Genomic DNA, 24,394 nt, shown 5'->3' with positions numbered 1-24,394 from the left:
ATTTAACATATACACTTGTATTACCTATGTATAATTAGCTACTGAGCCATACTTCTATTAACTTTGTTTTTTTTTTTTCTTTTCTAACAGTGGTACATCTTTAGCCCTTGTTTTATTAAGAGACAATGGTTTACAACACTGGAAAAAGTTAATTGGCCCAAACACTGTTGAAGAAGCAAAAGAATATCTTCCAGAGAGGTCAGATTCATATCATGGGTCCCAAACTGTTTTCTTGGGAGCCATTATAATTTCTTTTTGGATATGAGGCACAGGAAATACAGCTCTAGTCCAAGGGAAGTTCTCAGGATAGATGGTTCTCCTTGGTCAGGAGTAGACTGCTCAGTGCCAGCCTGAATATGGCCAAAGATTTGCAAAAGAAGGTTGTGGATTGCTTGGTTTGGAGCTAGAAAGTAAGTGATGGATACCCAGCAAAAAAACTCCATCTACCTACCCCACTTATTATTTAGGAGAAATTCTTTTGAGAAGGGTATAATGGCAGCTGTAGATTCTTTAGTTTGCCATAAGCATTTTAAGACAATGATAACTTAATATGTTGTCTATAATTTGAGGAGAACCATTTCTAAGTTAGTTTACTGATGAATCTTAGATAACATTTAAACTTTGTAATCAATTCAAAACATGGCATGTTACCTGGCACATAAGGGGCACTCTGTAAATATCTTTTGATCTTAGCTGTCAGGCTTGTTATCATCTGGAGGATGGGGATAGAATCTCATGCATCATTCTCGTGATATAGCTAATGGAAACTAACTGAATTGTAATTCACTCGAATTCTTTGTGCCGATTGCAGGGTAGGATTAATTCAGGGGAAGAAAGGCCTTTCCTTCATGTGAACAAGAATAGAGATGCTCTATCAGGCACAAGTAAATTTGACATATGTTTACACAATAAATAGCAGTACTTACGAAACATCACATATAAAAGTTAATTGGTTTCTTTTGGGCAGGATATCTTGAATCTGACTTGTTCCAAATGGATATATTATTTCTCTTTTTTAGCCCTACTCTCTTATGTCTTTGCTCTTGTGTCAGAAAATAACTGTCAAGGATAATGTGGTGTGGACACTCCATAAATGGTTTGTGAGCAGAGTGCCATAGAACCTCTTAATGAAATGTAGCATAGAATGCAAAGCATAGCATCAGAGAGAAGAACTCCTACCAACACAAGGCCGATACCTGTAGACACACTCTTCTAGAAATTGTGATTCCAAGAATAGAGGTAGTGTACCTACACAGAGACATTTTCTCCAGGTGAAGGCACTGAGTGGCTACCCTTCTCCATCCCACTATTGTAATGAGGATTCCCATCCCGAGCCCTTAAGATCTCTCTGTTGCTACAAGTTTACAACTAATCCTGACCCTTATTTTTTATTGGTCCCCACTTTTCCAATTTCCTTGGCTCAACTCAGGTCCTTCAGATTGTTTTAGAAATAACTCTTTCAATGGAGCTCTGTCCTTTTTCTGAACTTTGGTATTAAATTCTGCACTCTGCATTGCTTAATCTGAAATATGGGCACTTGCACAAAAGATAAATATAGCAGCCCCTCTATTTTATCCTTACACACATCATCAATAATATCATCAATATCAATAATATCATCATCAATACTGCACACACACACACACTTTTCTCCTAATAATCATGTTTAACAGCATAACCAAGGGGCTAGATGTAGTTCTCTGCAATGAATAAAGTAAGTGCTAGTGGTGGTTTAGGCTATTTTCATCATTCATTGTACAAATCCCCATCTCTGGCAATCACAGTTTCCAAGGATCTTAGGCTACAGGTATCTCCAAATCAGAGGTGGGAGAACAGCCAAGGCCCGAGTAGGAAGGTCAAGTAGGATAAAGCAAAAAGGAAATATAAATAGGTCACTGAAACCTGAGAGGCAAGAAGCTCCTGAAGCTCAAGACAGAAAATCAAGTTTCCAGTGATGTCACTCTATTAACATGAAGGGGCATTATTTACCATGGCTGGATTTGGGGGTTTGGCTGCTCAAGATTATGTGTAAAAGGTAGAAAATGCAATGAGCAGTAATAATTTCCTCTATTAAAATATACATAGATAGACAGAAAAAAAGAAATGAAAAAATTAGCAAGGAACAATTGATTTAGGAAATATATATTCATATATCATGTAGAAACAGAACCAGAACAAATTGTGTAACCTGGCATGGATTATCTAGGACCATCAACATCATTTCTGCCTCTTTACTGTCTGTGGGCTATCCCTTAGGCTCCTCTTTTGTTGCTGCTCTTGCTTACTGGAAGGGTTCTACTATAGTGTCTCCTGGATTTAATGTTTATAGTTTGGTATCTTTGGTGTAGAGTCAAATGCTATCTCTAGTGCTTAATGATATTTAGTAGTAAAAGAAGGGAAAAGAATATTTATGAGAGCTTAATATGCACCATATATTTCAAATACATCATCTAATTACATCCTCACAATCACCTTCCAAAACAGGTTTTATTATCATATTTATATTCTAGACAACTAAAGCACAGAGAAGTTAAGTAATTGCTAAATATCATATAGCTAGCAAGTGGTGCAGTCAGGATTCTATAGTCTGCTTTGTCACTGCACCAGGACATCCATTGCTTCATTCACGGTTATCTGTCAACATCCATTACCAATTATTTAAATGTTCATGCCCTATCTTCCTAAGGGCTATTACCTCCATCTAAGGAAGTAGCATGCCCTAAGCCATTCTGTAATTACTTCCTTTTGCACAATGCCTAGATCAGAAGTGAGTTGCTATTGCTTTTTTAACTTTTGAATAATTTATATAAATAGTGTTACATTGTATTGTGTTATATTATATTATGTTACATTATAACAGTTTTTCACTTGATTTCTTTCCCAAAGTTTATGTGTACAATTTGCAATGGAAAGTTTACCTATCAACCAGTTGTATGGAAGTGTTTCCTTAGAAGCTGCTGAAAGGGAAATACAGTATTTCTTTCCTCCTCAAAACACTTTAGGACTGATTAAACCTCATGTGACACAAGAACAAAGAGGTAAATATTTAAAAATAAAAGCCAGCATATACATTTTCCCTAAATTAGTGAAAATTTTCAAACTACAGAAAAGTTGAAAGAATAATGCAGTGAATACCTTCATCTCCAGAAAGTAGCCCTCAAAGTTTAGACTTTGATGAGATTATGACAAAATTTACTTTGATTTCCTCAATGGTGCCTTGCTGCTTCAGGGAGAAGAGCTCAGATTGGCACTCCTCTTCAATCAACATCTAGCAAGAAGTTCCTTGGCATCTGTAGTATGGAGATGAAAACATGTCTTCACTTTTAGCAAAAGAGAAGATCACCTCCTCTCCCACTTTTATAGTCCACTAGATGTTTCGGGTATTTTCTGGAAAGATGGATCACAGATATTGAACATCTACATTAACACTTAAAGTTCTTCTGAATGTCAATCTGGTGCTTTTTAAGTTCAATTTAGTTTAGCATAGTTTTGGTTTTTAAACCACAGTATGCAAGTAAAACTATTACTCCCTTTACTTATTTCAATCTACTTGGATAAGGAGCAAAAGTAAAGGCAATCTGTATGATTAGCAACTGTTTGTTTTCTCTAGAGGAGATCTTTGACCTTATTAAAGAAGCTGGATTTGAGATAACACAGATGAAGGAAATGCTGCTAACTGAAGACCAAGCAGATAAAATTTATTTTAAAATTAAAAAAAAAGACTTTTATAAAGATGTATTAGAAATATTATCTGAGTAAGTTTCTGATATATATTTCTTTGCATTATGAAGTAGTAAATGTTCATTATAGAAACTTCGGAAAAGATAAAAATTAATCGAAACATTTCATATAATCTCATTTATAAAAAGGCACCCTGTTAATATTTGGAGTTCATTTTTATTTCCTTTCTTTCTTCTCTAGCTTTCTCTCCTTCCTCCCTCACTCCCTTCTTCCATCCCTCTTTCCTTCCTTCCTTCCTTCCTTCCTTCCTTCCTTCCTTCCTTCCTTCCTTCCTTCCTTCCTTCCTTCTCTCCTTCTTTCCTTCCTTCCTTCCTTCCTTCCTTCCTTCCCTTCGCTTCCTTCCTTCTTCACTTATCCCTTCCTTCTTCCTTCCTTCCTTCTTTCCTTCCTTCTTTCCTTCCTTCCTTCCTTCCTGTACAGTTGTAAATAGCCCAAATCTTCTGAAACCTTTGTTATTTGCAGGGGTCCATCTTTGGTCATGGTTCTGACCAAGTGGAATGCTATTGCAGACTGGAGACGACTGATAGGTCCTGTAGACCCAGATGAAGGAAAACTATTGTCCCCAGACTCTATCCGGGCCAAATATGGAAAAAGTGTTTTGAGAAATGCTGTTCATGGATCATCTACTGTCCATGAGGCAATGGAGACCATTAATAAAATGTTTGAAGAGGCTGTTCCTGAGAATCCTGAGCAAAACTAAAGTACCATACCTATTTAATTATTATTTCTCTTTCTTCTGTTGTTAAAGTGGCTGGGTCTAGGACAAAGTTGTTCTGGAAAGACCAGAACTTTATTCATATCCCTGAATTAAACTTTTTTTCCTGCCAGACACACTATGCTCTTCCATAGCAGCCCTGAAGCCTCAAAGCCAAGCCTTGTATGTGCCAGGGACCTAGGAGAGAGTGGGGCAAGCAAGATACCCTTGGGTTTGCAAACCTTGGTCTCAAGCTGTTTATGCTATCTGCCATGACAGTCTCATGAAGTCTCTTCTTGACCATCCTCCATGTCTCCACTTTGAAATGCCAAGGTCTCATTCATCAACCTCAACTCTATCCACTAAGTATTTAGAAACTTGGAACCTACTGACTATCTATGCGTGATATATGATAATATAATAGAATATTAGAAATTACAGAGCAAAAGGCAATCATTTCTATTCCTTGGCAAAGAGATTCTTATTGGGGGAAAGGTAGCCATGTAATATGTATGTGGATTAAGTCTACTTAGTTGTTGATCTAAAACTTGAAAATTTTTCTATCTTGGGCAATGTGGGAGATAGAGTGTAAGATAGATGACTTTTCCCACCACACCAACTTTCCTTCTTTATTTTCAAAGAGCAGGTTCACAAATGTACATATATGCATGGCTCTGGATGCTGACTTGAATATGACCATAGAGACTCTTCACATGTGGACTGTTGTCCCCAGCTGGATGAGAAAAATAGATAATCTGTCTCCTGGGCATAATGAGAAAGCAATATGAAATGGAAAAACCTCTCCACACCCATCCAGTTTCTTCAGGGGGAGAAGAGTATATTGTGCCCTAATATTGTCATTTAGGCTATGATTTATCCAGGTATAAGACAGTTGTATCAAAACGTTAGATGCAAAAATAAAAGTAAATTCTGGCATAGTACAGCTCATCCCATAAGTCTTACTCAATTACGATTCATAAACATTTATGTTGGGAAAATATGTATTGTATATCTGCTTGAACTCTGAGTTCTTGGTTAATAGAAAACTAGTTAAATGAAGGTTGTTACCTTCAGGGAAATGCAGATCTAATGGGTAGACAAAACTCACAGAAATTATATCTAATTATAATCACTATAAGACAGTACATTATTAAGCATGTCAGTGGCGAATAACTGGGGCTGGGGTGGTAAGTGGAGCTACATTCTGTTTATAGCATCTATTAGCAACATGGTATATATTAACCCCAACATTTGCATATCCCTCTCTTTTTTGATGAAAGGAGCATTATGAATTATATCAAGGATTTTTAATTAGTATATAATTTAGTGCTGAATTGACAGGTGTGTATTTGATAAGTAGGAGCTAGAGAAGGTAAGGATTAAAATATATTGAATGAACAGTAGGATTTTCAAAATCAGAGGTAAGGAAGCAAGAAAGAAAATTCAGTTTTAAAAATTTCTAAACTATGTGTGTGTGTGTGTGTGTGCGTGAGTGTGTACATGTATGCTTATATATAAAAACATTTTGCTGGTTCCTGTTACTATGCCTACTATGTACTATATCATATTATTCTGAGGGTTAGTATTGTGAATCTGTTTCAGATATTCAAGAATATGTGATTTGATCTTGCTGTATACTGGACACTGTTGCAGGGCTGAATACACACAGTCCTCATCTTAAAGGAGATTAGGACTCTAAAAGCAAGAGATAAAATATTAACATATGTCCTAAGGTTCTTAGGGGTAAGCACAGAGTGTTTTGAGCAGATGCATATAGGAAATGGAGAAGGAAAATGAGATGTAAGCCATCTGGACAGGAGGAATTTAAACAATCAAAGTGGAAGATGATAGCAACCTGAACTAATGTAGAAATGATGAATTGGTGATAAGTGGAATAATCAGAGAATTCTTAGAAGGCTACACTGCATCCACAGAACTTGATGACTAACTACCAGTCTACCAAATAAATGGGAAAATATAAAGATTCCTGGCTTGAGTAACTGAAGAAATGATCTAACCATTCCTAGATAGGAAGCACAGAAAAGAGAAATATGTTAGAAGGAAATACTATGAGTTCTGTTTCAGTCATGTTGAAAGTAAGTCAGGCCCTCAGTGTAGTAGAGTCAAGAAGGCCCCATTGGAATGACTTCAGCAAAATGATAGAGTAGGCAGCTATAAGCTCCCATCCCTCCATAGGAACATTGAAAAAACAAGCAGAAATTATCAGACAAATTTTGTCAGAGCTCTGGAAAATAATCAAAAGTTTACAGTAACCAACTTAAAAATGATATGAAAGCTTTGTGACATTTTAATTTGCCCTTTCCCTATCACTTCCCAGCATGGTGACAGCTTTGAAGACTGCAGCCTGTGTTCTCACCATATAACTTCAGTCTCTGGTTCCAGAGAGAATAACACAAATATTATTAACAAATTATTGTTTGTTTGTTTGTTTTCTGTTCTACCCTGTCTGGACATTACCTGAAGGATGACACGAGACATTCATCTCTGTTTTACCCAGACAGCACTCAGGGAGGAAAAGTAATGGGCATTACTTGAAAACATTGCATATTGAGAAAAACTCCCTCATAGCTTCCTGAGGCTAAAGATTATAGATGAGATATACAACGGATTACCTAAAGCCAGGGAGGAATAGCTGAGGGGAGAGTTTCTTTGGGAAATTAGGGCATTCAGAAACACTGGCACATACTGGGGAATGTAAAAGGCAATGCATGTTGAACAAGATACATGTTCAGAAAAGAGCTGAGAAACCTGAAGTTTTCACCATTGGTGATCTGTAGGCTCAGTGCAAGCAGAAAATAAAAAGTGAGCAGAATTGTAAATGGCATGGTTAAGCTTTAAAGAATTTCTGTAGCATAGAGCCAATCCAGAAAGATTCGATTAGGTTGTTTATTGTTATAGCTGCTGCTGCTGCTGCTGCTGCTGCTATTATTTTTGAACTCCTGGATGTCAGGGAAATTTTATTCAAAACGGCTGGCTGAACACAAACTAAGTCTTCACCAATCAAGAAGAGCAGAGCCTGGGAACAGGTAAAATCTGATTTCCAGAGTTACCACATTATAATAGTTGAACGTCCAGTTTTCACTTAAAAAAATCACAGAACATACAAAGAAATAAGAAATTATGGCCTATTCACAGGAAAAAAAAATTGACAGAAACCATTTCTGATGAAGCCCAGTGATTGGACTTTCTAAGTGAAGAGTTTAAATCAATTGTCTTAATGTAATCATGGAGTTCAGGAATCCATGGATAAAAGAAATAGAGAAAATGATGTAGGAACAAAATGAGAATATCAAAAGAGAAATTTTAAAAGTAAACCAAACAGGAATTCTGGAGCTGAAGAAAGTGCAGTAACTGAATTAAAAAATTCACTAGAGTGTTCAAAACAAATTTGAGTAGGCAGAAGAAAGAATCAGTGAACTGTAAGATAGGACAGTGGGAATTATCCAGTCTGAGGAGCAGAAATAAAAACAAAAAAGAAGAAGAAGAAAAGTGGACATAGCCTAAAGGATCTATAGGAGACTATCAAGCAGACCAGCATATACATTATGGGATTCCTAGAAGAAAAGGAGTGGGAGAAAGGAGCAGAAAGAATATTTGAAGAAATAATGACTGAAAACTTTTCAAATATAATGGAATGCCTAAATTCACACATCCAAGGAGCTAAATAAACTCTAAGCAGGATAAACTCAAAGAGATTTACAGTGAGACACATTATAGTCAATTTGTCAAAAGCTAAAGACAAAGAGAATCTTAAGGGCAGTACATGAAAAGCAATTTATTATATACATGGAATCTCAATAACAGCTGACTTCTTATCAGACACCAGAGAGGCAAGAAAGCAGTGAGATAACACATTTAAAGTTATGAAAGAAAAAACCTCAACCAAGAATTCTATATCTAGCAAAAGTATCCATCAAGAATCCCAAGTTAACAAAAATAAAGGAGTTTGCTACTAATAGGCCTGCTCTATAAGAAATGCTAAAGGAAGTATTTCAAACTGAAATTAAAGGATACTGGACCATAACTCAAAGCCATATAAAAAAACAAAGAACACTGGTAGAGTATATAGGTAAATATTAAAGCCAGTATTATTGTACTTTTGGTTTATCTTCTTTTTTTCCTATGCTATAAAAAATGCAAATAATTAAAAATGATTATAGACACATGTTAATTGGCACACAATGTATAAATATGGAGTCTGTGACAATAATAATATAAAAGAGAAAGAGACAGATTTATAGAAGTTTGTATACTATTAAAACTACATTCGTATTATTTAATTGGGTTGTTATAAGTTTAAGATGTTAATTGTAACTCCCAAGGTAACAACTACATATAATTTTTTAATTACAGAAAAAAAAGAATCAAGTGGTACACTACACACACACACAAAAATAAACCAAAAACAAAAAGCCAGTAATGGAAGAACTGAGGAACAAAAACATATATGACATACAGAAAACAAATAGCTAAATGGCATGAGTAAGTCTTTCCTAGTCATTAATTACTTTAAATGGAGTAAATTTTCTTATTTAAGGGCAGAGATTGGCAGGATGGGTTAAAACATGTGATCCACACAGACATACCTAGTTTCATTGTGCTTTGCACATACTGTGTTTTTTACAATATGAAGGCAAGACCCTCCACCAGCAAAAGAGATTACAACTTGCTGAAGCTTCAGATAATGGTTAGAATTTTTTTTAGCAATAAAGTTTTTTAAATTGATATATATGTGGTTCTTTTTTTAGACAACATGCTATTACACTCAATAGAATATAGTATAGTGTAAATGTAACTTTTATATGCACTGTGAAACCAAAAAGTTTGTATTATTTACTTATAGTGATATTTACTGTTTGTGTTGGTCTGGAACCAAATCTGCAATATCTCCAAAGTAGGCCTGTATATGCTGTCTACAAGAGATTCACTTAAGATCCAAAGACACAAAGAGCTTAAAAGTAAAAAGATGGAAAAATATATTTCATGCAAATAATAACAAGAAGGGCTATATTATTATCAGGAAAATATATATTTATATTTAAAAATCTTCTGAGATAAGAAAAGAACGTTATATATTGAAAAATATTTAATTCATCTACAAAATATAAAAATTGTGAACATATACACACATAACAACAGAGCCCCCAAATATATAAGGAAAACTTTAACAGAATTAAAGAGAAATAAACAGTTCTACAATAATATTGGAGACTTCAATAGCCTTCTTTCAATAATAGATAGAACAAGACAAAAGATCAATAAAGAAATTGGAGACTTGAACAATATATAGTCCAATTAAATCTAGAAGATATATACAGAATATTCTACCAATCAACAGTAGAATACACATTCTTCCCAAGTGCACATGACATGTTCTCTAAAATAAACCATATCTTAGGCCACTAAAAAGTCTGACATATTTTTTTAAAAAGAATGAAATTCTGTGAAGAATATTTTCTGACTACAATAGAATTATACCAGAAATCAATAACAGAAGGAAAACTGGAAAGATCATAAATATGTGGAAATTAAACAGTACGATTATAGAACCAATGAGCCATAGAAGAAAATACCTCAAAATGAATGAAAACAAAAACACATCATACCAAAACTTATGGGATGCAGCAGAAACAGTGCCAGGAGGGAAATTTAGTGCTGTAATTATTACGTTAAAAAGAACAATCTCAAATCAATAAACTAAATTTGTGCCATAAGAAACTAGGATAAGAAAAATTCAATCCAAATTTAGCAGAAATAAGTAAATAAAAAAGATTAGAGTGAGGGTAAATGAAATAGAACAGATAAAATCAGTAATGAAAGTGAGCAAAACCGGAAATTGTTCTTTAAAAAGATCAAAAAACTTGACAAACCTTTAGCTAGATTGACAAAACAGAAACAAAACAAAACAAAAAGCAAACCAAACCAAAACAAAAACTTGAGAAAGAAAGAGAGAGGGAGAGAAGATGCAAATACTAAAATTAGAAGTGAAAGAAGGGACATTATTACCCCATTTACAGAAATAAAAAGGATTATAAGACAATATTATAAACTGTATGCCAATAAATTAGATAAGTTAGATGAAATGCACAAATTTCTGAGAAGACACAAACTACCAAAACTAAATCGAAATGAAATAGAAAATCTGAATAGGTTCATATTTATAACAAGTAAAGAGATTGAATCAGTAATTAAAAACCTCCCAACAAAGAAAATTCCAGGATCAGATGGCTTCCTTGGAGCATTCTATCAAATATTTAATTAAGAATTAAAAACCAATTCTTAAGCTCCTCAAAATAATTGAAAAGGAGGAAACACTTCTTAACTCATTTCTATAATGCCAGCATTACCCTAATACAAGAGCCAGACAAAATAGGGCTACAAGAAAAGACTAACTACAGAACGATATGCCTTATGAATATCAATGCTAGCAAACTGAATTTAGCAGCAAGCATCTTAAATACTAGCAAGCTGAATTTAGCAGCAAGCATCTTAAAAGGATTCTACACCATGGTTATGTGATTTATCCCAGAAATACAAGCATAGCAACATATAAAAATCAATGAATGTAATAAATCACATTAGTAGAATGAAAGAAAAACAGATATAATCTCAATACAGAAAAAGATTTGACAAAATCTAACACCATTTCATGATAAAAAAAATAAACACTCAATACACTAGGAATAGAAAGAACTTCCTCAACATGATAAAGACCATATATGAGAAAACCACAGATACTATCATATTCAGTGGTGAAAGACGGTAAGCTTTTCTTCTAATATTAGGATAAAGACAAGGATCCTCACTTTTGCCACTTGTGTTTAACATAGTTTTGGAAATTCTAGCCAGAACAATTAGGCAATATAAAGAAGCAAAGGGATTCCAGTCAAGACAGCAGACTAGGTAAAAGTGGTGTTCACCTTCTCTTAGGACTGCATTAAAATTACAACCAAATTATAAAATAATCAACATGGAGAATCATCTAAAGTCCAGCTGATCATAACACATACATCTGATGATATAAAGAAGGAGCCATATCGAAGCCTGTAGGAGGGACAAAGACACGAATCAGGTTGGACCTGCACCGGCAGGTGGTGGTGGAGGACCAGGAGAGAGAGCCCAAGAGAGCTTAGCCCCATATGGAGGTTCCCCAGCCCAGGGAAAATGAGTTCCCCAAAATATCTGACTGTAAAAATCAGTTGGAATTCTGGCTATCTGGGTGAGATGGAAGGAGACTGAAATCTCAGAAGCCTCTGAGAAGGGCTCACACACAGGCTCTCTTGCCTGCAGACAGATACCCTGGGTGCTGGCAGAAGGACAGAGGCTCAGGAAAGAGTCACATGAGGAAAAACTGCATTATGTGACGCTGGAGCAAGGGCTGGAGAGGCAGCTGCCATTGTGCCTTAGTCGGCACCCCCTAAGGGGAAGTCTACAGACCAAGTAGACTATAAGTCTGCTGAACTTCCTGCTGCATGGCCAATTCTGAAGCTGCATTAGCCCAGGGAGTTTGCCCACCCTACTAAACCCACAGGTTTCCCAGAGCAGCTAGTAACTGGATGGCTGCCCTTCTTACATCATATATAAGAATAGACTCAAAATGGATTAAAGACTTAAATGTAAGACCCAAAACCATAAAACTTCTAGAAGAAAACATAGGCAGTAAACCCTCTGACATTGCTACTCGTAATTTCTTTTCAGATATATTTTCTCAGGCAAGGGAAAAAGACAAACAAATGAGACTACATCAAACTAAAAGTTTTTTCACAGCAAAGAAAAACATCAACAAAATGAAAAGACAACTTACTAAATGGGAGAAGTACTCGCTTATGACACATCTGATACGGGGTTAATATCCAAAATATTCAAAGAACTCATACAACTCAACACTCCTAAAACAAACAATCCAATTTAAAAATCGGCAGAAGACCTGAATAGATACTTCTCCAAAGAGGAAATACAGTTGGCCAATAGACATCTAAAAAGACACTCAAGGTCACTAATCATCAGAGAAATGGTAATTAAAACCACCATGAGATATCACCTCACACATGTCAGAATGGCTATCATCAATAAATTAAAAAACAAGTGTTGAGGAGGATATGGATAAAAGAGAACCCTCACAAGTGTTTGTGAGATTGCAAATTGGTACAGCCACTATGGAAAACAGTCTGGAGATTCCTCAAAAAGTTAAAAATTGATCTGCTTTTTGACCCAGCTATTTCACTTCTGGGTATTATTCCAAATAAAATGAAAACAATAATTCATAAATATCTATACATCCTATGTTCATGACAGTACTATTCACAATAAACAAAATATGGGAGAAACCTAAATGCCCACCAACAGATGATTGGATAAGGATGTTATAGTTCATATATACAATGGAGTATTGCTCAGCCATAAAAATAATGAAATCTTACCATTTACAACAACACGGATGGAACTAGAGTTTATTATGCTGAGCGAAATAAGTCAGACAGAGAAAGATGAACACCATATGGTTTTACTTATATGCAGAACAAATAGAACAAACTAATTAAAAATAGACTCGCAAATGTAGAGGACAATCTTGAGATGGCCAGAGGGGAGGGTGGTTGCAGGTTTAGGAGGAAGGGGTGAAGGGTTAAAGAAGTACAAATTAGCAGTTGATAGATGATCAAGGGTATGGGGATCACGGCATAGGGATTGCAGTCAGCATGTAATGGCTATGTGTAGAGTCAGAGAGGTAATAGATTAATTGGGAGGATCATTTCATAAACTATATAAATGTCTAATCAATGTACTGTGCACTTGAAATTAATAATACAATAAAATAAAATGTTAAACAAAAGAAATAAAAACACCAAAATTGGAAAGAAAATAAACTATCTTCATTAGCAGATAACATGATCTTATATCTAGTAAACTCTAAAGAATCACACACACAAAAATGTTAGATCTAATTCAACAAAGATGTAGGATACAAAATCAGCACACAAAAATTATTTATGTTTTTATACACTAGCAGTGAAAAATCCAAAAAATAAATTAAATAAATAATTCAATTTACCATAGCGTCAAAAAGAGTAGCATACTTAAGAATAAATTCAGTCAGTATGCAAGGGTAAGACTTTTATTCTGAAAAATATAAAATAATGCTAAAAAAATCCTAAAGAAGACCCAAATAGGTAAATAGGCATCCTGTATTCATGAAACTTAATATTGTTAAGATGACAGTGCTACCCAAAGTGATCTTCAGATTCAATGCAATCCCTATAAAAATCTAAATGGTATTTTTTGCAGAAATGTAAAAATTGATCTTAAAATTCATATGAAATTTCAAGGGACTCAGGATAGCTAAAACATTGTTGAAAAAGAACAAAGATGGAGTTACTTCCATTTCTTGATTTCAAAATAAATTACAAAGTGACAATAGTCAAAACAGTGAGGTAGTGGCATAAAGATAGACTTATGGACTAATTGAATAGAATTGAGAGCCTATAAATTAACCTTTACATCCATTATCAGTTAATATTTGACAAGGGTGCTAAGATTGTTCAATGAGAATAGAATAGTCTCTTCAATAGTACTATAAAAACTTGTTATCCACATTTAAAATAGTGAAGTTAGACCATTACCTTACACTAAATTAAAAAAGTAATTAAAATGGATCAAAGACCTAAATTGAAGAGCCAAAACAATGAAACTCTTAGAAGATAACAGGGGAAAATCTACAGGACCTTGGATTAGGCAGTGATTTCTTAAACATGACACCAAAAGCATAGGCAACAAAAGAAAAATAAATTGGATTTAATCAAAATTAAAAAGTTGGTGCAGCAAAGGAAACTGTTAAGAGAATGAAAAGATAATGGAGAAATATTTTCAAATCACGTATCCAATAAGGATTTAATATCAGAAATAGGCAAGGACATGAATAGACTTATCTCCAAAGAGGACAAATGGCTAGCAAGCACAGAAAAAATCCTCAGTACAATTCGTCATTAGAAAAATGCAAATCTAAATCACGCCGAGAGGCCACTTCACACATAACAAGGATGGCTATAACAAAAAAAGGAATATAATAAATGTTGGTAAGAATGTGGAGAAATAGTACATTTGTATGCTGCTTGTGGGAATATAAAATGGGGCACCTGCTATGGAAAATAGTGTGGCAGTTTCTCAAAATTTTTAATATAGAATAACATTTAATCCAGCAATTTCACTCCTATGTAAGTACCCAAGATAATTGAAAACAAGTATGCAAACATATACTTATAGAGACACTCAAGTGACCATCAACAGAAGAATATGAACAAATATGGTATAAACATACAATGAAATATTATTTAACCATGAGAAAGAATGAAGTATTGATACATGCTGCAAAATGAACTTTGACGACATTATGTTAAATGAAATAAGTCAGATGAAAAAGAACAAAATATGGTTCCATTGATGAGAGGTACCTATAATAGGCAATTTCATAGTAATAGAAAGTTGTAGAGGTTAATAGGGTTGGGGGAGGGAGAAGTTGGGAGTTATTGCTTAATGGGTACAGAGTTTCTGTTTAGGGTGATGAAAAGTTATGGACATAGATTGTGTCGATGGTTGCAAACAATGTGAATGTAATTAATATCACTTATTTATACACTTAAAATGTTGAAAATTTTAACTTATATTTTTATATATTTTATTATATATTATTATTACCATTTATATTTTTTCCATAATAAACATAGTAAAAAAAAATCATATAAGGATAGACTTCGAGATAATCATGCTAAGCAAAATTAGCCAGACAGAAAAAGTTGAAAATCACATAATATCACTTATACGTGGGATATAAACCTAAAAGCAACGAATGAACAAGACAAACAAACAGAGACTCATAAACATGGTTGAGGATGTGGGGGAAGGTAGACGAGGTAAAAGAAGTCAAATAAAGGGAGATGGGGGAGGGTGAAGTGGGTAAAGGGGATCAAATATATGGTAGCTGAAGGAAACTGGACTTTCGGTGGTAAACACAATAGAATATACAGATGTCGAATTATAATGTACACCTGAAAATTATGTAATTATATTAACAAATGTTACCCCAATAAACTTAATTTTTAAAAAAATCATATAAGGAAGAAATTTTCTCAGGGAAGTACAAAAATCCGTCATAACAGAGTTCTCCAAAATTCCTCTTGAAATGATACAAAATTAATCCTGTCTTAGAGACAATTAAAAGAAAATGTCATCCTGATATCAAAATCCTCAAAAGTAAGCCTTTAATAGCTTCTTGAACAAATAGCAAATAAAGGAATTTTTTTTTTTCAAACAAAAATGTAACAACAAATTCCTTCATTGGACATCTCTGTCCTCAGAGTCCCCCTGGGCCCTGCAGCTGCTTCCCCACTCCATTCCCCTCTCCTACCTGCTTTAGCCTCTCCATCATTCAGCACATAGCTGTACAGTCAGTCTTGTTGTCTTTCTCAGCAACTTTCAGTTCTCTTTCTCACTTTTGGCTTACCCAGTAATTCTGAATCCTTGAAAGGATTAGATAGAAAACTGTGGTTACAAGTTAATATTTTTTAACCCTGTCAGAAGAGTTTGTTCATTAAATTATTGGGTTGTAAATCATTGTTGATTGCTTATTTGCTGAATTAGGCAATATTTAAATAAAGAAAAGAAACGATCTTCCAAGTTTTGTAGTTATACCATACACAAGGGATTTGTGTGCAAGATGGAAACTCATAACTGCTTTAAAGTTAGCATATAGCTTTGTTATGCATCTTAAGTGTATTCTTTCTTTTCCTAGAACTTTGATAATGTAATGCATATAAGTTCACATATAACCTCATGACACAGCTTCCTGGGAGAAATAATATGAAAGATATTCTTTGGAGGGAAACTCAATGTTACTTCAAGTCAAAAACTCACCTAAATTAAGAAAAAACAAACAAAAAACGTGGCTATGCATAATAACAATAAAAATAAAATCCTCAAATCTGAATTTTTATTTTTATCCTATGTTTCAAAGAGGATATAAGGTGGCTTATATAAATGCATACAAGATTCAACAAAATAATTGAAGAGGAACATGGAATACAAAGGATAAGAGTGTAGGATAGATCCAATGAAGGCAGGAGTGGAGCTATATATAAAAAGCATACTGCAAGGCCCTAATGTGTATTTAGAGCTTGGCCAAAAATTTGACTCTAAGCACTCCAGCAGAAAACTCTGAAAAGGTGACATATCAATTTACATAATTTGCAATCTAACTATGGGACAGTGCAAGCCATATGCCATGCAAATCTCTCTAGAAATGGTAATAAGTCAAAGTTTTTACTGCTTTTAGAGTTTCCCCCTTCTCAGAATGCAATTTAAATGATGTTTAATACAGTAATACACTCAAGATTTTAGCCAAGGTTATATGTGACTTCCAGCATATTGGCTGTGACATCCCTTCTTCTTGTTCCACTCAAGAGAACATATTGGAATGCAAATGAATGAGAGTGATGTGCTGGTATGATTAACTTAATTTCTAAACTCAAATGTTCATAAAGATATTCACAAATTTAGATCATTTAGTATATTTTTATTTTATTGTGTTAAGAACACTGACCATGAGATCCTCTTAAGTGTACAATACATTATTGTTGACTATAGGTACAATGTATAGCAGATCTCAAGGGCTTATTTATCTCATTTAACTGAAACTTTGTTTTTATGTGATTAATATTCCCCATTGACCCCTCTTTCTAACCCCTGGTAACCACCATTCCAGTCTTTGATTTTATGAATTTGACTATTTTTAAATACCTTATATAAGTGGAATCTTGCACTACTTGTTTTGTGTTGGGATTATTTCAATTAACATAGTATCATCAAGGTCCATCCATGTTGTCACATATTGCATAATTTCCTTCTTTTTAAGGATGGATGGTATTCTATTACATGTATATACTACATTTTCTTTATCCATTCATCTGTCAATAGACGTTTAAGTTGTTTCCACATTTTAGCTTTGTGATTAGTTTTGCAATGAACATAGGAATGTTAATATCTCTTCAAGATCCTGATTTTAATTCTTTTGGATATATGACCAGAGCGGGATACCTGAATAATATACATTATGTTCTATCCAATATTGAAAATAAAGTATTGTAATCTATTATTTTATTGTTATTTATTTCTCCTTTCGATTCTGTCAATGTATGCTTTATATTTTAGTGCTCTGATGTGGGCTTCATATATATTTATAATGGTTATATCTTCGTGGTGGATAAAAATATAGCCATTTCTGCCCTTTATTGGTTAACATTTGCATATCTTTTTTTAAATAATTTAAAAATTTTTTTCAAATACAGTTGACATACATACAATATATTAATTTCAAGTGTACAACATGGCAATTAGACATTAATAGAACTTAGGGATCACCCCAATAAGTCTAGTATCTATCTGACTCTATACATAATTATTACAATATTATTAACTATATTCCCTTTGCTGTACTTTACACTCCCATGACTGTTTTTGTAACTGGCAATTTACATACCTTAATCTATGCCCTTTTATATCCTTCTCCCAAATGCCCTCCCATCTAAAAGCCATCAAAATGTTCCCTGTATCTATAGTTTGTTTCTGTTTTGTTCCATTTATTTTGTTTTTTTAGACTCCACGTATAAGCAAAACCATATGGTATTTGTCTTTCTCTGTCTGACTTATTTCACTCAGCATAATACCCTCTGGGTCCACCTACATTGTTGCAAATGGTAAGATTTCATTCTTTCATCCTTTTTTATGGTTGAGTAATATTCCATTGTACATATGTACCACTTCTTCTGTGTCCATTCATTTATTGATGGACACTTAGGTTGCTTCCATATTATGGCTGTTGTAAACAGTATAGAATGAACAAAGGATATATATATGTCTTTTTGAATTCGTTTTTTGAGTTTCTTTCCAAAAATGTCCAGAAATGGAATTGCTGGGTCCTTCATTGTCTCTTGTTATAACCTTTGTTTTAAAGTTCATTTTGTCTGATATAAATATTGCTACCCCAGCTTTTTTGTTTGTTTGTTTCTATTTGCATGAAATATCTTTTTCTGTCCCTTTACTTTAGTCTGTCTTTCAATCTAAAGTGGGTCTCCTATAGGCAACATATGTATGAGTTTTGTTTTCATATCTATTCGACCACCCTATGTCTTTGATTGGAATATTTGAATACATTTAAAGTAAATTATTGATAGGTTTGCAGTTATTGCCATTTTATTATTTATATGTTTTATCTTATTTTTTTTTCTTCTTCTCCTTTAACATTTCTTATAATACTGGCTTGGTGTTGATAAACTCCTTTAGCTTTTTCTTGTCTGGGAAGCTTTTTATCTGTCCTTCAAGTCTAAATGATAGCATTGCTGGGTAAAGTAATCTTGGTTGTAGGGCTTTGTTTTTCATCACTTTGAATATTTCCTTCCAATCCTTTCTGGCCTGCAAAGTTTCTGTCGAGAAATCAGCTGATAGTCTTATGGGAGCTCCTTTGTGGGTAACTAACTTTTTTTCTCTTGCTGCTTTTAAAATTCTCTCTTTGTCTTTAACCTTTGTAACTTTAATTATGATGAGTCTTGGTATGGGCCTGTTTGCGTTCATCTTATTTGGGACTCCCTGCTCGCATGTCTTATTTCCTTCACCAGGTTAAGGAAATTTTCAGTCATTCTTTTTCAAATAGGTTTTCAATTTCTAGCTCTCTGTCTTCTCCTTCTGAAATCCCTATGATGTGAATATTGGTACACTTGATGTTGTCCTAGAGGTTCCTAAACTATGTTCATTTTGGGGGATTCTTTTTTTATTGTTGCTGTTGTGATTGGGTGTTTTCTGCTACCTAATTTTCCAAATCACTGATTCAGTCTTTTGCTTTATCTAATTAATTTTTATTCCATCTGTTGTATTTTTCATTTCAGTTATTGTATTCTTCATTTATGACTTGTTCTTTTTAATGTTAACTTATCTCTTTGTTGATATTCTCACTGAGATCATTGAGCATCCTTATTATAGTGTTTTGAACTCTGCATCTGGTAGATTGTTTGTCTCTATGTTGTTTAGTTCTTTTCTGGAGCTTTGCTCTGTTCTGTCATTTTGGACATGTTTCTTTGACTCTTCATTTTGGCTGTCTTTCTTTATTTGTTCTATGTATTATGTAGAGCCGATTTGTCTTAATAGAGTGACCTTATGTAGTAGGTGTCCTAGGGGCCCAGTGTCACAGTCTCCCTGGTCACCAGAGCCAGGTACTCCAGGTCTATCTTTTGTGTGGGTGGTGTGTGCCCTCCTGCTGGAGTTGAGCCTTGATTGCTGTTTGAACATTAGTGGGAGAGATTGATCTTCAGGCTGATTTGGTTGTGAGGACTGTGCGTGACTACAGTGAAGGAGCTGCTGTGCAGGGACTGTCCCTATGAAACAAGATTCACTTTAGCAGGGCTCTGGTGCCTGCCCATTCTATCTTTTGGCTGTGTCTTTTCTGGTGGTGGTTGAGTGGAGCTCTGATGTCTGAAGCTGACCACCAGGTGTGTTGGTTCTGGAGCCTTTAGATAGGGCTCTATTGCAGGCCAAGGTCAGCTGCTGCCTGTGCCCTGCCTGAAGCCACGTTGTATGAGCTACAAAGTGGTCTGTAGATGGTTGCCACTTGTGCTGGGCTTGGAGGTGCCTGGGAGAGGCTAAGCTGTGAACTGAAGCTGGCTGTCGCTAATGCCAGGCTTGGGGCTTCTTAGCAAGAGATACATGGCATGCTGAGGCCAGATGCTGTTTGTTTGGGTTTTGTGAAACTTTGAGAGATTTTAGGAAAGTCCACACCATGAATCATGGCAGGCCATTTGTATGGAAAAGCCACTGGAAGTGGCTTGGGTGGACCCGCAAGTTAGGTGGGACAGGGTCTCAGGAAACCACCAGGGCAGGGTGAATACTGTTAGATTGATGGAAAATCAGCCAGGGTCTGCACACTGGGTGAGGGGAAGGCTCGACAAAGGAATAATGGCTTCTGCCAGTACTTCTATCTGGGAGAGAGCTTGCCCTCTAGCCCTCACCTTGAAGTCAGACAATTCAGTTCCTCTCCTTATGTTCCTGGCACCTTTTAAGCTACAGCCCCAGCACTGGAGCTCAGAGCAAGTAAGTTCATCAGTGAGCAAGTTCGTGCATGGTCCCTTTAAGAAGAGTGCCTGGGTTTCCAGCTGCCCTCTATCTCACTCAACCACAATCTCTGATATCTTTCACAGCCCGCTGTCATGAGGACTTCTCTTCCCAGCACTGGAACCGGGGGCTGGGGAGCCTGGTATGGGACTATGACCCCTCACTTCTCATAGTGAATTTCCGCAGCTGAAATACCCTTCTTAATTTTTAACAACGATACGAGGGTGTGGGACTAGCCCCTGTGTCTCTACCTCTCCTTCTAGTCTCAGTATGGTTTTTTCTGTATATCTTTAGTCTTATAACTTTAGGTGATTTTTCAGTGTTGGTTTTCTGTCATTTAATTGTAATTCTGATGTGGTAGTGAGAAGAGGCAAGCAAAGCTTTTTCCTACTCAGATATCTTGACTGGAAACCCCCATTGTTTCTTCTAATTAGCTTTCTGGTACTCTCTCTCTCACTCTCACTCTCTAGCTTTCTAACTCTCTCTTGCTCCCTCTCACTCTCATTCTTTCTTCTCTCCGGGACTCCTATAGTGTTTTTTTTGGGGGGAGGGGGTAAGGAGAAGGGAGCAGAGAGTTTACTTGATGGTATCCCATAAGTCCCTCACTCTTCTTTTTTTTTTTCTTTTTGTTCCTCTGACTAATTTCCAAAGACCTGTTTTAAAGTTTGCTGATATGTTCTTCTGCTTGGAATAGCTGTTGTTGAACTCCTCTTGTGTATTGTATAGTTTAATTCCTGCATTATTCAGCTCCTTAATATCTGTTTGATATTTTTAAATATTTTCTATCTCTTGAAATTCTCACTTCATTCATGCATTGTTCTCTTGACCTCAATGAGCATCTTTTTGACAGCTATTATGAATTCACAATAAGGTAAATCTTATAACTCCATTTAATTAGGATCAGTTTCTAGAAATTTCATCTTGTTTCTTTGTTTGGAACATCTTTATCTAATTCTTAATTTTCCTTGACTCCCTGTGTTATGTCTGTGCTTTAGATAAATCAGACACCTCTCCTGGTCTAAACAGACTGGCCTTATACAGGACATGACTGCCCACAAATCAGCTTTGCCACAGATTTAAGGACCTCTACCAACTTTTTACTTTCTCAGGGAGTAGTAGTCAGCTGTTTTGTTTTTGTTTTTGTTTTTTGTCAGTTTACTCTGTGGTGAGCCAGGAGGTGTAGCTACCATGAGTGCCAGCCCAATCTGCAGTCTCTATTCTTCCCCAGGCTGCTAGTATGTGGTAGACCCATCAAAGTTCCAAGATTTGCAAGACCAATATCAGTTATCTGTAGAGTCTTGTTGGAGAAGTTGGGGTGCTATACAAGCAGCTCTACTCTTTTCATTTCCAAGGGAAAGCTGAGACCTGGACTTTTTCTTTTAATATGGTCCTGCTGTCCATATGGGATGCAGACTCTCTCTTGTAATCAGGAGTCCCAAGTCTTTCATTTACAGACTCCCCAGTACAGCTGGACATGGCGTAGCTTCTGGGATTCCACAAGATCTGACTTCAAGGAAATAGGCTCCTTCATTTTGGAGTGCTCTGGACCCTGGTAAAGTGCTGTAGACCCCAGATACATGCACACACGACCCAGTCTCTGCCTATACAGCCCCAAAACAAGGATGGGAACATGGGCTCCCGAGATCCTGAGAGTTGCAGAATATGTGTATGTGCAGTTTGCAACCCTGTACTTAGTCTTAGGTACTCATGTCCCTCAGGCCAGTGTGGCCAGGGCCTATGCCTGCCCACCTGACCATTTGCCTAGAACAAGTGGGTCTCCACATTGTGTCCCTCATGCAGAGGCTAGATAGTTTTTTACAGCTAGACCCTATATGGCCCTGCTGCTGTATGGGATGTGGGACCTTTCTCAAAATCTCTGCTTTTTCACCTGTTTTCTCTTTACTGGGCAAACAGGGATGCTATGGTGTTTCCCAAGCTGCCATCTCTGTTCTCCTTCAGGCTGTTAAGCTGTGGTGGATCAATCCAACTCTAAGACTGACAAGACAGTGATTAGTCCTCTGAGATCTCTTGGAAAAGTTAGTCACTGGACCTGTGAACCAACCCCTTTACTCTCCTGGGAGGAGCCAAGAGTTAGGGAGTCTCTTTATGATTATACAGTGTTGCACTGGAAGCAGAGACTCTAGTCAGAGAGTGTTCCGTATCTCCTTGACAGCTTCAGTGAGTCTGGTTTCACTCTGGTCACCTATAGTGTAGGAGCTCTTAGTTCCTGGATTTCTAATAAAGGGAACTTGCCCATGAATTTTTGTTGTGTTCATGAGTTTGTGGGAGAAAGATGGTCCAAAACTTTCTACTCTGCCATCTTGCTGATATCATCTCTTGACCATTTATTAGTAACACATAACTCAAATCTCTAGTATTCCAATGCTATGAGAAGCACACCTGTGGACCTTCATCTGTATCACAAAATATACAAAATATATACATGTGAATTATCAGTATGGATGTTTCTCAATTTTTCTTCAGAATGCATTTTTTTTTTAAAAAAAAGCTAGGGTAAATTAATTATTGGCTTTCTTTGGATTATACAGAGAAATAAGTATAATGAAATTTTCAACTTTTTCACTTTCTTCACATTCCCTACTCTTTCTTAAAAAAATACTCTTATCTGCTGCTTTACATGCTTGATTGTATTTGGGTATCCATAATATAATTGTGTTAAATGGTGCACTGTTATTGAATGCTTTAAATCTTCAAGAGCATTAAAACAACATTCTCTAAAAATTAATAACATACATCACCAGAAGATGGCATGCTTCACTCATTTGTCTATATATGTGTGTACATATCTGTACAAAGATTTGATACTGAGAAAGGCTATTTCTTTCAGATTGTAGGGTTAGTCCTGAGGTAACTAGTCAGAAATATAATAATGTCCAAAGAGATACAGTCAATTAAACTTTAATTTATGTTGATGTTGGTCTTGAAGGGATTGAATTTAGTGGGCGAGACACCACAGCATGAGGCAGGCACATAAGAATTGGGGTTGGTAGTACCTGGGAGCATCTTCTTGCCCCTGGGAAGAAAGGTTAGAAAAGACTAGAAGTTGTCAGGGCTCCTGCTAAATGGGCCGATCTTGAATCTCAGCTGGACTTTAGGCAAAAAACACATGTTCTGGGCCATTATGGCTGAAGCAACTGAGGACTACAGTATTGGTGGGAACACATTAGAGCTCTGGGCTGAGTTTTGTAAGCATGATGAGAATCACATGATGGTGAGGGGATGGGTCCAAATTCACGGACTTACTCAGAAGGTAGACAATGGTATGCCTGTGAAGGAAGCACCTCTATCTCAACAGCCAAACAGAGCTGGAGATGTGTGTTTATGAATTCCACATTGCAAAAGGGTTCCCATTCTTTAATACTGGCTCGGTCATGCACCTTGAACCTGAAGCTAGAGTTTCTTTGCCCTACTTAAATCCTCTAGCATTCTTCCAAGACAGGAGACCTGAAGCATTCTTGAGTAGAGAATTATTAGATGACTAAAGAGATTAATGAGTTTGAAAAATCCATCAATGTGATTCAACAACATTTTAGATATTTCTCAGTACCATCATGGAATGTTATTCATAATACCAGTTTTTGCTTATTGTCAGTTCTTTACGCTTGTCATATTATTCACGTTGGTACACTCTTGTGAGATTTGGGTTCAGCCCTAATGAGTCTTCTTGGTTAGCTAAATTTAATTGTCAATAAAGTACACTCTTTTTTCCTCTCAAAGTACATGCTAATGTGATCCAAACTTGCCACTATAAAGTGGTTCTCACTGAGATAC

General features: G+C 35.7%; 1 protein-coding gene across 1 annotated transcript in view; it reads left to right on the top strand.

Annotated features, from left to right (window-relative positions):
• NME8 (NME/NM23 family member 8) overlaps nucleotides 1-4,559 on the top strand; it is a 40,044-nt gene extending 35,485 nt beyond the window's left edge. Inside the window, exons 12-15 of the mRNA XM_039849261.1 lie at nucleotides 91-198; nucleotides 2,887-3,038; nucleotides 3,611-3,755; nucleotides 4,204-4,559. Coding sequence (XP_039705195.1) covers nucleotides 91-198; nucleotides 2,887-3,038; nucleotides 3,611-3,755; nucleotides 4,204-4,441 — 643 coding nt within the window. The 3' untranslated portion in view covers nucleotides 4,442-4,559. The remainder of the gene's footprint in view (nucleotides 1-90; nucleotides 199-2,886; nucleotides 3,039-3,610; nucleotides 3,756-4,203) is intronic.
• The last annotated feature ends 19,835 nt before the right edge of the window (nucleotides 4,560-24,394 follow it).

Source organism: Pteropus medius, unplaced genomic scaffold (genome assembly GCF_902729225.1).
Source record: "Pteropus medius unplaced genomic scaffold, Ma_sr-lr_union100, whole genome shotgun sequence".
Taxonomy (NCBI): domain Eukaryota; kingdom Metazoa; phylum Chordata; class Mammalia; order Chiroptera; family Pteropodidae; genus Pteropus; species Pteropus medius.
Note: the sequence above shows the minus strand (reverse complement) of the source record. Positions and strands in the feature narration are given on the sequence as shown.